We start from the raw sequence: 13,688 nt of genomic DNA, 5'->3' as shown, positions 1-13,688 counted from the left end.
AGAATCTTCGCGCGCTATGCCAGCTCGACCCTGGATACTGGGTACTGGCACTGGACCCGCTCCAATCCCATCACCAACCTGGTACTGCAACCTGGTACGACTACGTGCGCGCATTTTGCAAAATAACATTCAATTTGTGCAACCTGATCAAGCCATCGATCGCCCTTCGATGCACATCATCCCAGACCATACCCAGACCCAGACGCAGAGCAATGCCTCAATAAATAATAAAAGTACTCCATTGTAATCACATTTCAGCAATCCCCGACTGACGTTTGTGCATATTTTTACGGTTGCTTAAGTGGCCGAGTGCCGGGCCCCAAAACTCAAAGGAATAGCCGCCTGGAGCATCGGAGCAACCTAGCCACTGCCACCATCGAGGCTCCAAATTACACGTCGCAGCCACTCTGATGATTTCTGCAATTGCTGCCCCACCATCGGCGTGGCAATAACAACAATTTGTTCGCATTGACGGTGCAGACAGGCTGGCTGCTGACTGCGGCCTCGGCCTCGGCAGCGAAATCAACTTGCAACTTGCTGCAGCTGCACTGCCATTACTCAGCCGATCAGCGATCGGTTGGTCGGGCGGGCTCCTCCCGGTCTGGCCAGATGAGGACTGGTCGGTTGGACTGGACCGGTCCGAGCAAGGGGGTTCTTATTGAATTATAATGTTATTTAGTCGATCGCAGACTTTGTGGCTGCGCTGGAGCGCCCCGAAGAAGCGATCGCTCCGAGTGCCACATTGAGACATTGTAGGAGGTGAGGACGAGGTGGATTAAGGGGTTAGTCCCCCAGTCCCATCTGCCGATAGGAGACCCCTCAGAGATGCTGATGACCTGAGTAAAAGCTCATATGCGTTACTTAAACACCCTGCTTATCACATTCTCCACGCGAATCGATCAAAATTCATGCGTCCATGGCACCGGCCTACCCTCGTACCCTCGGGGGGAAGGACGTCAGAGATACGCTCTAAATTTGCGTTACGTAACGGAATTTAAAGCGTTCCTTATCAGATTGGTTTTGATGTTTTATCAACGCTCACTGGCCGCTCATGAGTGCGGCATCGGTCACGGCATTCCCCGACTGCTCCACTTAATACGTAAATAATTTTTAATGAATATATATGATAAATATTTTTCGGCAAGCTCGTGAGCCGGTAAATGAGTGCGTTGAAAATTGGCGGAAAACTCCAAAAACATCGCAACTCGAAAATTGTTTTTTTGTTTTTTTGAATTTAACACCCAGCAGCTGATGTTTGTTTAGTGTGGCGGCAATTACCGGTTGCATTATCGATTCGTTGCATATAGTTTATCTTTGAGTGGGATTCCCTCATCACATACAGATATGACCTATGAGAGAGATGGTGATCTGTGTCACCTGTGTGGGTTGAAACGGAAACTGTTGCTGTGGGAACTCGAATAAAAAATCACCCAGTAATCAATCAAAAAGCAAAAATCAGCCAGCTACCGGAGCTACACACCTTCACGCAAATGGACCGCACAGGAAGTTTTATGAAAGGCCTCTGAAAAGGGAATAAATTCGCATACTACCGGACTGACAGACAGTGAGGCCTGGCTATCGAAAACGCATAAATCACCGGTCTTTCTTTCCTCTTCTGTGGCGGGCGGGCCTTTCAACAGCTTTGTCAAAAGGGCCGCAGCGGAACTCGCACTCCTTCAAGTCGGTAGTCGGGACCTACTCGGCCGCACAAATTAAATTTGTATAAAAATATCCAAGTTGGTGGCCCAGCCCGAGCCCAGGATAAGAGAGAGGGTCAGGACAAACGAAGCCGCAGGCTACTGTGCGGCAGGAGCAATGACAAAGTGGAAACAGGCCCCAGGACGAGATGTGCGATCAATTATGATTGTCACAGTCGACACAGATTGCAGGCTAGGAACCTGTCGTCCTGCAGGACTCTGGGTCCTCTTTCTAGTTCTCGGCGATACGAACTAATTGATGTTTTCATTTCGGGCACTCCGACAGCACCCATGGACGTATTCATTCTAGGTGGTAAGTGCAACACCCGCTGCGCACACATAATCGAGAGCAGCGGGGGAGGGTGTGCCGAAGAAAGGCTCTGAGAACGGCCATGTCCTGGGCTACCACCCAAGATCCTGATCGGCCGTAACTAGTGCAGGGCAGAACAAGTGGGAACCAGCCCCCCTCCCTTGCTCTGCTCGGGGCAGTCTGTCAATGGCTTTGTTCACTCCCGTGTCCTTTCGGGTCCTCTCATCTTCGGCCAGGCCCACAATTGGCGGCATCTTGAAAGTCCTCCCGCAAGTGACGTTGGTGGTCGGACGCGCAGGACAGTCCACTGCTCATATTTTGCGCATCCTCCTTTGTCAATTGCTCTATTTGGCAGCGATGTGTGTGGGTCCTTGTGGCCCGAACAAAGCACAATTCCTTAATTATTGTCGTATTATCGAATCGGGAATTCGTATTTGTCGTTTTGTCTCTAATTGTTTAATTGTCAGATCATGAGACGACTTTTTGTCTGGCCCTCGTCCCACGACCGCCAGGATATAGGTCCCAAAGCCGCCAGAAGAAGGCCTTCGACATGTTAGTACATTGTGAGCCTGTCATTTTAGGGAATGTTCCTGTAGTACTTTGAGGGATTAAGTCGGTGGTGCTGGCGGACCTGTTGGGACTCCTCCTCGACCAAAATAGGTGCTGTGTGTGGTCCTGGATTCTCCACGACAATGTCATTACTCTAATGTACTGTGATAGGTTTGTCTGCTTTGTCTGAACTTTAATAATGGAATGTATAGGTTCTTTGTCATTGAAATGGGATAGTGGGACTTTATAGAGATTCTCTCTAGATCTCTCTAGATCTGTAGATTTATGAGGGGAATTATTTATAAAATAATATTCTCTTTTCTTCTCAATTTTAAGTGCTGTTTTTTGTTTTTAAAAATGTTAATAGATTTGTTTTAAAATCTTTTTGGAAACAAATTTAAAAATGTACCTAAATTTTTTGTTAATAATATTACTTGACTCGACAGCCCGGGTCTAATGTCTCTAATAACTTTTATAAGAGTCCAGTCATTTAATAATAACCTCCGCCTTTTATCTTAGAGTGGAGTATTTGTTTTAATAAAAAGAAAAAGTTTATAAATTTCTTTATCAAATTTAAAATTTTATTGTTTGATTGGCGCTTGTTTTACATTAAGACTTAAACTAATATTTGAATGGTAAACAGTCTTGGTGGCTTAAGATCTAACACTAAAGAACTACAAAAATAGTGATATCCTAGAACCCAAAGTAGGGATAGGCGGGAGCTGCTGGCATCATGGAGCTCTTCTGCTCCACCTGGTGGTGGTGGTAGCTGCTCAGGTGGCTGGATCCAGTCGCAGCGGCAGCGGTCGGCGGGAAGAAGGAGCCGGCAAAGTTGTAGCTGTCCCACGAGGACGGATGGTGGGAGCCAGAGGCGGCGGCGGAGGCGAACTGCGAGCGCAGCTGCTCAGCGGATGTGGCAGCGGCGGCGGAGGGCATGGAGTAGGTTGATCCTCCGGCGGGGTATCCATAGGCGGAGTTCATGAAATCGTTGCCACTGGGAGTGGGCTGCACCTGCGATTGCGACTGCACGGGGCTGTGGGCAGCGGAGCTGCTGCCGGAGCTGCTTGCCGGCGACATGGAGGCCACCGATCCGCCGTAGCCGGAGTGTGGCATCGACTCGTAGTTGGCTGCAGACGGGGCGGACCAGGCGGATTGGGATCCGTAGCTGGCTGGGGCAGTGGCACCATAGGAGCTGACTCCACTGGCCGCGAAGCTGGGCACCTGCTGGGTGTTGAGCTGCTTCCTCAGGCGGGCCCTGCGGTTGGAGAACCACACCTGGACACGAGCCTCGGTCAGACCTGTGCTCTGCGCCAACTCCTCCCGGGTGTAGACATCTGGGTACTGAGTCCTGGCAAAGATGCGCTCCAGGGCATCGATTTGGTCATTGGAGAAGGTGGTGCGCGAACGGCGCTGCTTCCTCTTCAGCTGCACGCTGGGCTCGGAGTCGTCCTCACTCTCATCCTCGCTTCCTGCAGATCCAGCTCCTCCTCCGCCCAGGATTCCATCGATGCTGTGAGAAGTGCCCGCTCCTCCAGCAGAGCCCCGCAGCAGCCGGGAAATAGAGCTGACGGAGGGAGCACTCTGTTTGTCGCACACACCGGCCTCGATCAACTTGGCGCGGATCTCCCAGCTGAAGATGCCTGGCTGGGCCTGTTTCAGCTCCTCGATTCTGGCCTCGATGTCGGGGGTGGCCACACGGGGCTTGGATCCGCCGATGACGCCGGGGCGAATGGAGCCGGTCTCCTGGAAGCGGTTCAGGATCTTGGAGACGCAGCCGTGGGAAACGCGCAGCTGGCGGGAAATCACACAGGGCCGGACTCCAGCGGCGGCCATTTCCACGATCTGGCGGCGAATGTGGTTGGGCAGAGGCCGGCCGTTGATGAAGACGCCGCCGAGTTGATTGACGCGTCCTTGTCCTGAAGAGAGAAATAAGAAGAGGATCGGTGAGCAAACGTTGTTTCGAGATCAGTTCAAGGCAGTTGGAGATTATCCGTCTTAGGGGTATCCCAGTTCATTTTGTATTTGCAAATATCGGTCGGTATGCTATTAACTTTTTTGTATGGCCGATTGAGCGGCAGCCAGTAATCTAGTTAGGGCCACTTGGCTCTGAGCAGGATAAGCCCAGGATCAGTTCGCACGATCTATTGTTTGGCGAGCGGCACAAACGATTCGATGGCCATTTGTAGACATAACAAAACGCAAATTGGCAATTTGCGTAGGCCTGGACGGAGACAGGGGGCAGAATAGAAAGCACTGGGCCGCGAGAAGGTGCAGCTGCATCTGCAACCTCTTCGGATGCAATCAAATCAAACTAATAATCCATAAGAGCTGCGGACGCCCAGCTGTGCCGGCTAATACAGGAGAGCATGTAAAAGGCCGCCCCAAAACTGAACAGCCGAAAAGAGAAATAAAGAAAGACCTCGACTGGGGAGTGAGGTATGGGGATTGGAGTCTGGTCTCTGGGCTCTGGGGTCCGAACAGTGGACCCCGGAGATGTGTTGTGTTGTTTTGGGGCGCTGACGTTGTTGCCCGGCTACGTGATACACAAGACCCCGAATACCGGGCCCCAGACACTGAGCCAAGATCAAAGCCCCAGAGCCGACGAGCGCGGACCGGGCGCGCCAAAAAGTCTGCAAAGTCCGCGGCGGGAGGGGACTCATCGTGGGCATGGCTCAGGTCCGATCGACGATCACAATCAATAAGTCAAAAAGCTGATCATGCTGCCGAACGGGTAATGATCTCTCGTTTGGAAAACAGCGGGCGAAAGCGGACTAGCTGCCCGAAATGATGAGCCAGCGCTTTTCTGACGTTTTGTACTCGTAATTGTCGTAATTGGTGATCTACAATCTGCAGTCTACGGTCTATGGATGCTTACCTTGGAAGGGATATCCAGCAAAGTAGGGTGTCATGTTGATAGCCGACACAGCCATATCTGTTTTGTAATCCGTGTTTGGGGAGATTTAGTGTCAGCACTTGTTTGCTATTCTGGTTTTTATCTACTATCTGTGATGTATCTCGAGAATGCACAAGTCAGATTCTGGTATCTGTAAGATTCTTTTTCACACTCTGCGGTTGCTTGAGATGCTGTTCGTTTGCCTGACAGCTCGAAACTGATTTTGAAATGGTCAGCCAGCAAGACTAAAACGAATTCGTGAGATTCTCGGGCCGAGGAAGTCAGAAAACCAGTTTTTTTCGAGTTTCCCAGCGGCAGCGGCGAGGGTGGAAGTGCAGGCTGGATGGTGAGAGCAGGAGCGAGCGATATGCGATCACCGGGGGTTAGAGTAGTGTGGCTGCCTGGGGTGCGAGCAGTGCCGTCGCAACAGAAGCGAGAAGGAGAACCAAGCTGGTTTCTCAGCATGGCTGCAATTTTGGTCCAGGTCGGCTTGGCTCCGCCCCCGGAGGAAACCCTAGCTAGGCAGTCGAGTGACTCCGAGTGGGTTTTCACCATTATTGTTATTTATTTTATTCGCGCCTGATGTGGAGTTATGCGAGTTATGATTCGAGATCTTGATGCCCCAGGGCCTCGAGCATCTAAGGTTTTTATGCTTCCTGCTCAAGCTGGATGGGCTGATTGCAGAAACCGTAATCACTTTATGAGCACGATTTCCAACGCCTCCTCGCCGCCTCCAATGAGCAGAAATAGAACAGCCAAGCTCTGGAATAGTTTTCCATTAAGGAGGCCACCAGGAGTGCAAACAATCGCAGAGCCAGAGCATGTTACTAAGCCCTGCTGTCATCTGCCAACAGTGACAGCCACTCAGCCTTCCGCTCGGACCAGAACCAGGCTATGGAACGCATTTCATTTGCATTCCTTCTCAGACAATTCAATGGCCTTGGGACTTGGGTGCTTTGGGGGGCTCTGGTACACGTGCCTATCCCACTGCTTGCCAGGATTTTGCTCTTTCTCCCATGAAAACTATTAAAGTTACTCTTACTAAATGGATCTAGAAGTTACTTGAAGGCTACCCCTTCATTAAAAGTTCATTTTGGGTTTCGCAGCTGTGATTCAATTGCCGAAACAATGTTTACTTCGTTAATTAGAAGTCTTGCGACTCCAGCAGAGTCCCGGCCGAAAATTAATATTCATGAGAAAGAGTGACTTCGGACGAGCAGCACTCACTAATATGTTCGAGTGGGAAGCTGACAGAAACACTTTCGCACGGGCAAAAAAAAAACAAAACAAAAAAAAAGAGTAAACTCCATTTCCGAGTGCATGACTTTTGGTTAATTTGCTCGGCGGCCGAAATCAAAGACATGGTCTACGCCATGTTGCGTATACGCCGCGTGTGCGAGCATTGAAAATTATGCGGCATCATATCCAAGGCAAGGCTGCCGCGGCTCGAACAATGCGAACAAAGTTGTTGCCACTGCTGTTGTGTGGTGCTGTGTGTGTGTATCTGTGGGGCGCGCTGCGTGGGTGCCGCTCTGAGCTGTGAATGTGTGCCATTTGGCAATAATTGTGGGCCTATTGTCTGGTTGGCCGCCACGCTCGGTGTGTGGCTTCGCCTCGAGGCAATCGCTCAAATCGTATGACAACTGAAACGGCTACTGTGCGATTGGCAAAGTCGCCGATGCAGATACCAGATACCAGCTACCAGCTATGAATTGTCTGCGACAATGATGAATCTGTGGCTATTGAGCCATTTGAATAGCAAGTGCTCTGGTCCGCATTGTCTGCCCTTTTCTCATATACACTTTCACACTGACCTGAAACATATTTCTGATACCCCTCGTCGATACACTTTATTTGCAGGAAATAAATAGCCCCGACTGATGCCTCCACCCCGACTCTTCGGCTGGCAAATACTTTCCACTCGTTGACTTTGGCATTTTTGTGGGAATTTTTTAATATTTTCGGGGCCCAACTTGAAGGCAATGTATTTGCCTAGCTGTCGAGTATCGGTTGAAAGTTGGAAAATTCATTTGTGAAAAAACGACAGACGTCTGCCGAATGCGGCCAAAAGGAAAACAGACTTGACTGATGGCCCTGCAATGCCAAAGAATTCAATTTCAAAGGCCAGGCTCCTCCTCGCTTTTGGCCCAATTTAAGAAGAGGTCTTTATGGGCATTTAGGCATTTATACCAGAAAGGCTTTTTTGGTTGGGAATAATTTTTCATAAACGACTTATATTAGTGTGTAATGAAGATCCCCGAAAAAATACTGGGCTAATGACTCCCAAAGCGCTCCCAATAAATTCAACTGAAATATTACCACTAACGCCCATATGTCAGCTTAAACGAAAGTCCAGCAACAGCTGTGGGGCTCCGCGGCGGGAGAAACAAGAAAACTAAATTAAAACCCAACCGCAACTGTTTACACAGCAAATGTTACCACAAAGGGGCGGCTTGGCTCAGACCGACTGACTCGCGGGCAGAAATCCCTGTCCCAGCCTGTGGGATGATTAATTAAGGCGGCTACTTGGGATCCGATCACGGCGGACAGTTGGCCGACCGGCGAGGTGAGAAGAGTAATATGTACAAATATATCACTCCTTCGGAGCGGTTTAAAAACGAATTAATAATGTGTGATCGAGGGACGCCCACAAGAATGCCGTGGAATGCCAGTTGGCCAAGAACAAAACCAGCTAATTGCCCGCAGGATAGGACATAGGATGCTCCCAGCCAATCAGGCACGCGCAACTCCAGGACACAGACCGCAAAAGGAATGCCATTACGAACATGATCTGTGGTTTCCCCCTTCCTTTCCATCTGAGGATCGTTGCTCCTTTTGAGGATCGGCGCTTTGTCGGCAAAAGTGTGAACAGATCAGGGGCGGCATCAGCAGTCGAGTACTGGGAAAAGGGGGTGAGTTGCAGGCAACTAAAGGAGGACACCCAGGCCGCCGAACCGCCGCCACCGCCACCATCGAAGTGTGAATTCTAACAGCCCGCGTCGGTTCCGTCGTAAATAATGCGTTTGAGTTTCGGTCACAGTCGCTGAAATGTACGGATTCTTAAAGTCAAGGATCGAAATGATATTCGCCCTAATTGCCCTCGAGTGTAGCGCCTTCGTTTATCGCATTCCTGTTAATTTCGAGCTGATCCTTGATTAGCACTCCACTTTTGATCGGCGGAATCCTTGGAGTGACTTTTGTGGCGTCAAGCCGTAAAATGGGTTAGCACCTGCACGCCTCTGACGGGTGTGAGGTCATGATTACAATTGTAACGCCTGGGCACGTTGCCCAATGAAAGGGTTTGCCGACATCTTTCCGGAGAATCAGACATCACGATCTACACACTGTCCTGATGGGAGGATGGGAAATGACTCTATCTGGTTCTTAGAGTAATGTCTTCCCGATCCACTCCAGTTGAGACGAATCTAGCCGTAGCCGTGTGGGCTCCCAAAATAATTCATATTTTTATCGAACCGCGATTAGAACTAATTTGACGTTGAAATATTAGCATGGAGCTGTCCGGTGAGAAGTCCCCAAGCCCTCTGCGACCCTGTAATCATGAAACGCAATCAATCCTTTGAAGCCACAGAACATAAATAATCGAAATAAGTAGGATTTCCCATTTTCGGAGCTCCGTGTCCGCCACATTTGTTTCTTGATTTATTTTCCATAGTACCCATTCGAAATGGGTTTTAGTTCTGCATTCGAAATTATCGCCAGAAGAGGCTCTCGTGAAAATGGAAAAATAAATAATTATTCAAAAGTTTCCCAGTAGTGAAGTAAAGAAGAAAGCATCGCCAGGCACCTATAATTAAAAACTCATTTCTGGGGATCAGATCAGTGGACGGTTCGTGGCTCTACAGTTGCATCTTCGAATCGATTTGATACAATTTCAGTTTTTGTTGATTTTTCCCGAAATGTGACAATTGGCTTGCGTGATTTTCAATTATTCCCAGCCGAATCGATTAAATCCCTTAGCCATCAGCCATCAGTCGGCACACGTCAAAGTGGGGAGTTGTTGGTCCAAAATTCTGGTGCCTAGTCCAGTGTTACCGTTAAGCCTGGCGGCACCCAGCCCGTGCCGACTTTTCCCAAGCCAAATTGCAGCGGTTTCTTTTTCCGGCCGGTGTGGAAAATTGAGCTGCATGTTATCTCCAGTTGATTTAATTAGATCTGAGATCTCGATTGGTTGCGCCATTTTTCGCATTTAATTGATGTTTGATTCCCGGAATCATTATTGAGCTGTAGCTCCGAGTTTGAAGATGCCGCCCCGATCAGATATGACTCTCCGAAATCGTGATATACTTCTAATCCCCCTCCAAGGGGTAGATACTTTTCCGCGAATCTACGACTCTATCTGGTATTCGACTCGCATAAACACACACTTGATGCCCGTAACATTTTAAATAACTCACAGGCCGTTAGTGGGCGTCCAAATCAATTCGCAATAAGTATCTAAGCGTCATTCGGTCGATTAACACATATACCATAAGGTATCTCCATCTTCATTACCATTATCATCGACTTATGCTAATGCCACCGCTCTGACAAATGCCTCAGCAACGGCAGCTACATAGCTACCATGTCTAGGCCACTAATTTAATTAGCATAATTTGGCAACACCTTTTTCGGCAACACCTACCAGCCCGGTTTGATGGCAGATGCGTATCTTCCGGATTCTCTGTTTTGTGAGTTTAGGCTAAAAAGCGCCGCTAAAGCAATTGGAAACGCTGGCCAGGATGCAGAGCCATCCCGACAGAAGTTGACTAAGTTGGCGTGTCAAATCGATCATTGGCACAGTTTGACGACTCTATTTGCCAGGACTCGACAGCCAGGAAGAACAACAATCACTCCAGACCACCGACAGACAGGTCTTCTAGACGAAGAGTCGCCTCGGAGCGTAACACTTACGATTTGTAATGGCCTCTAATCATACGACAAAAAAAAAAAAAATAGTCCGGTGTCCGGACCTACCGCCGCCAACAGGTAGCAGCAACAGGAGAGTTTCCCTCTGCGGTTCCGGGTGTTAATGGTTTGTTAGTACACGGCCAGTGTCCTTGTCCAGTTTTTCCGCCCAGCTCCTCCCGAAATTATTCAGCCGCAATTATGACGCCTATGGATGGTATGGTGTTTTGCGGTAATTTAGTTATCCAAGCCAAGGAGACTGCACGCGATTTTCGCCGGAAATTGACAGTCGGCGGTCGAAAACCACAGATCTTTGATTTAGCATGCACTGTTTAAAAACACATTCGGCAGCCTATAAGCGGGCTTTACTGCCAATGCCCGGCGATAAACACCCAAGACAATACAATACGCCCGGCTCGTAAATCTGCGAAAATCTGCCCATCTGCCCATCGATTGGCGGTTGCATGTTTAGCAAATTACTCAACACGGCTCGAACCCAAAAGCCAAAGCCAAAGCCAAGGAAGATTCTGGGCAAAGGCTGGGTGGAGCCAACGGGTGGAGCGGTGGAGGGTCATTAAATAAATTATAACGAACTGCCCCGGCGAACAGGAACTCTCCGCACAACAAATTGCTCCCTGCCGAAGAGCCCTCCATGTGGGAGACGACACGCAGTCTGCAGTTTCCGCGGATCTGGGTTTCGGGCTTTTGGGAGATCGCGAACTGGGGGAGCCGGCGGTGGCAGTGGAGGAGCATGTGTCAGCAGCTTGCTCAAAGCGAATGCCGCTGGGAGTTTCCCTTTTGGGTGAGTTTTTAATTTATGTTATTGATGGGGAAGACGTATGGCATGCACTCAGAGAAACTCTCAAGGATATTGTTTTCTAGAATCTAGATTCCAGATAGTTTCTTGCCTGTAAAGAGTGTCTAATTCGCATACTTCCTCTGATAGTCGTTGGATAGTCCAAGTCGTAGAAGTCTGTGGGAAAATTTTCAAAAAATGCAAATCCAAAAGCAAGCTCGAATGCGGAATTTCGGTGAAGGCTGCAGTTCGCAAGTGCAAAAATTTTGCGTGAGCAGTTAAAGACGACTCGAGGGAGAAAAAAAGGGGCGAAATGAGTTACGGATTTGCAATCGCTTAAGTTGAGTGCCAATCTGCGAGCCGGCACTGGAGCCAAACTCCAGTCATATAAACAAATGAACATATGTAAAATCCATGCTCGACAGCCCAGCAACGACAACTTGGGGCTGACGCTGATGCTGATGTTTTTTACGACTTGACACAGAGAGCCTCAGAGGACGGAGATGGGCATGGGTATGGGCAATGGGCATGGGCATGGGCATGGGGATAAGGTCCGCGGCAGGCAGTGACTGGACAAAGTGGCCGACAAAAGTCGGTCGGAGATCCGTGCCGACTTGGCGAGCCTCGGCCTGAAATGACTTTGAAGCGCACATTTGCCAAAGTGATCGTAAAAATGCCAAGCCAAATACCTTGAGCACGTCAAGCGCGGCAATTAAAATTGAACTTTTATGTTACAATGACATATAGCCCGGGCCTATGCCCATCCCGGGTTGGAGCGCCTCAGCTCCTCCAAATGAGATGCTGATGGGTGGCGGCAAGGTGGAAGGGGGTGGTGTCAGTCTCCCCAGTCCCCTCCAGTCATTCAATCTGACCATTTCGACCAGGAGGAGTGGAAAGGCCATGCGTGTGAACAAGCACGAGATCAAAGGTAAGCCGCCACGGCCACGCACTTGCAAGATACAGATACAAATACAGATAGGTGGCGGACAATGCAAATGCCGAAACTGGCCTTTCCCGTGCAGTTTGGCTTCGCAATTAAATTGCAAATAAATTGAGTTTTTGGTACTTCATTTAAGCGAAACACGCTTAAACCGGCCGGCGGATCCATCAAAGGTGGATGTCTCGAGGATGTCTCTTTTTTTGCTCCCTTTCTGGTTCTGTGGGACTCGGGACTCTCGGAAACCCGCAACGAAATGCTTGCGTGAAATCGAAAATGATTTCTATCGTGGCAGGACTTGGTTAGGAAAGTGCTCTTCTTCCTGGAACAACGCAATCCTTTTCAAATTGTCAACTCCAGGACGAATAATATAGTTCCGCTAACTGATCCATCAAAAGTCCGTTAGGGAACTGTCAACAGGAGCCACCAGGAGACCCAAAGAACAGTTAACATAAGCAGCAGTAGCCGAATACCGGGACAGCCAAACGGAAGGCAAAACAAACAGTCGTCGTCCGGCCGGAGGACAAATATTGAACAATCGCACATGACAGATCGCCCATCTGGACATTCCTTCAGCTCCGAGGTCTCCGAGGAGGACAAGTGAAAATTAGGCACACACACGCGCAGACCCAGAGCCAGTTGTCACACAGTTTTCACTCCTTCATGCTAAATTTGCGAGGCAAACAAACGCTGTTTGCCGTCCCGAAGGACTCGACCTCGGAATCGGACTCGGACTCGCAGTGGCAGACGCAGTGACGAAGGAGGTGTCACTTTGCGGGGGGTGACTGGTTCGGGTTCGGCAGCACAGCAAGTGCCGCGTCCTCGACGTCCTCAACGTCCAGGACGTTCAGTAGTCACTAGGCTCGGGATCTGGGAGCCTAGCCCGGCCCGGCCAGATGCTCTCCCACTCGAGTTGGATTGCTTTCTGGGAATCCTTCCTTTTTTCATTACGAGTTACGAGTTGTGAAAGAGGTTTACGATCTCGGAGGTTGAATGAATTCAAACTGTACTCACACTTTGCCTTTTAGTGCCCCTCATAATGATCCATAGAATCAGTTTATATCCCTACTGCTTGGCGACTAAATTTACAGCCCTTCCCCCCAGTAAATCAGCAGTAACATGTGCTCGTCCTCGAAGGATACGGCACATGGATGGATTTACGGCGTTCATAAAATCCTGGCAGTAGCCCGATATAAGTATTTCAGATATCTTCTCAGCGGTACTCATTGATTTTCGGAATTTTGGGTGATGGAGCGCTAATTGGGGGCTTTGTTGGCGAAAATATTAACTGGAAAGTGTCCCAAAGAGTGTGAATTGTGATCCTCACACTTTCGTGTGTCCTTTATAAGGATTTTGATTGAAAAGGTTCTAGATTTTTACGAATTTTAGATTTATTACCAAACATAATTGATTAAGTCCATAAGGACTTACTTTTTAAATTGTAATGATGGGTATTATATTATAACTTAAAGGATATGTTTCTGATACCATCAATATGACTTTAAAATTGTACTTATCTTGGCCCAATTCCCTGTCAGCTATGCTCCAAATTCCTCAACAGGAAGTCTCAATGTAGCCCCAACACTGGCCACAAAGCAAAT

The 13,688-nt window shown here is 49.0% G+C and overlaps 1 protein-coding gene across 1 annotated transcript; it reads right to left on the bottom strand.

Moving 5' to 3' along the window:
* Positions 1-3,115: 3,115 nt before the first annotated feature.
* Positions 3,116-5,670, bottom strand: gsb (paired box protein gooseberry). The gene is made up of 2 exons (XM_017240961.2): positions 5,432-5,670; positions 3,116-4,472 (listed from the first exon to the last, which is right to left on the bottom strand). The coding sequence occupies exons 1-2, from the start codon at positions 5,484-5,486 to the stop codon at positions 3,250-3,252; spliced, it is 1,278 nt and encodes a 425-aa protein (XP_017096450.2). The 5' UTR covers positions 5,487-5,670; the 3' UTR covers positions 3,116-3,249.
* Positions 5,671-13,688: the final 8,018 nt, after the last annotated feature.

This window comes from Drosophila bipectinata, chromosome 2R (assembly GCF_030179905.1).
Source record: "Drosophila bipectinata strain 14024-0381.07 chromosome 2R, DbipHiC1v2, whole genome shotgun sequence".
NCBI lineage: Eukaryota > Metazoa > Arthropoda > Insecta > Diptera > Drosophilidae > Drosophila > Drosophila bipectinata.
The sequence above is the reverse complement of the archived record's forward strand: the minus strand, read 5'-3'. Positions and strand labels throughout refer to the sequence as shown.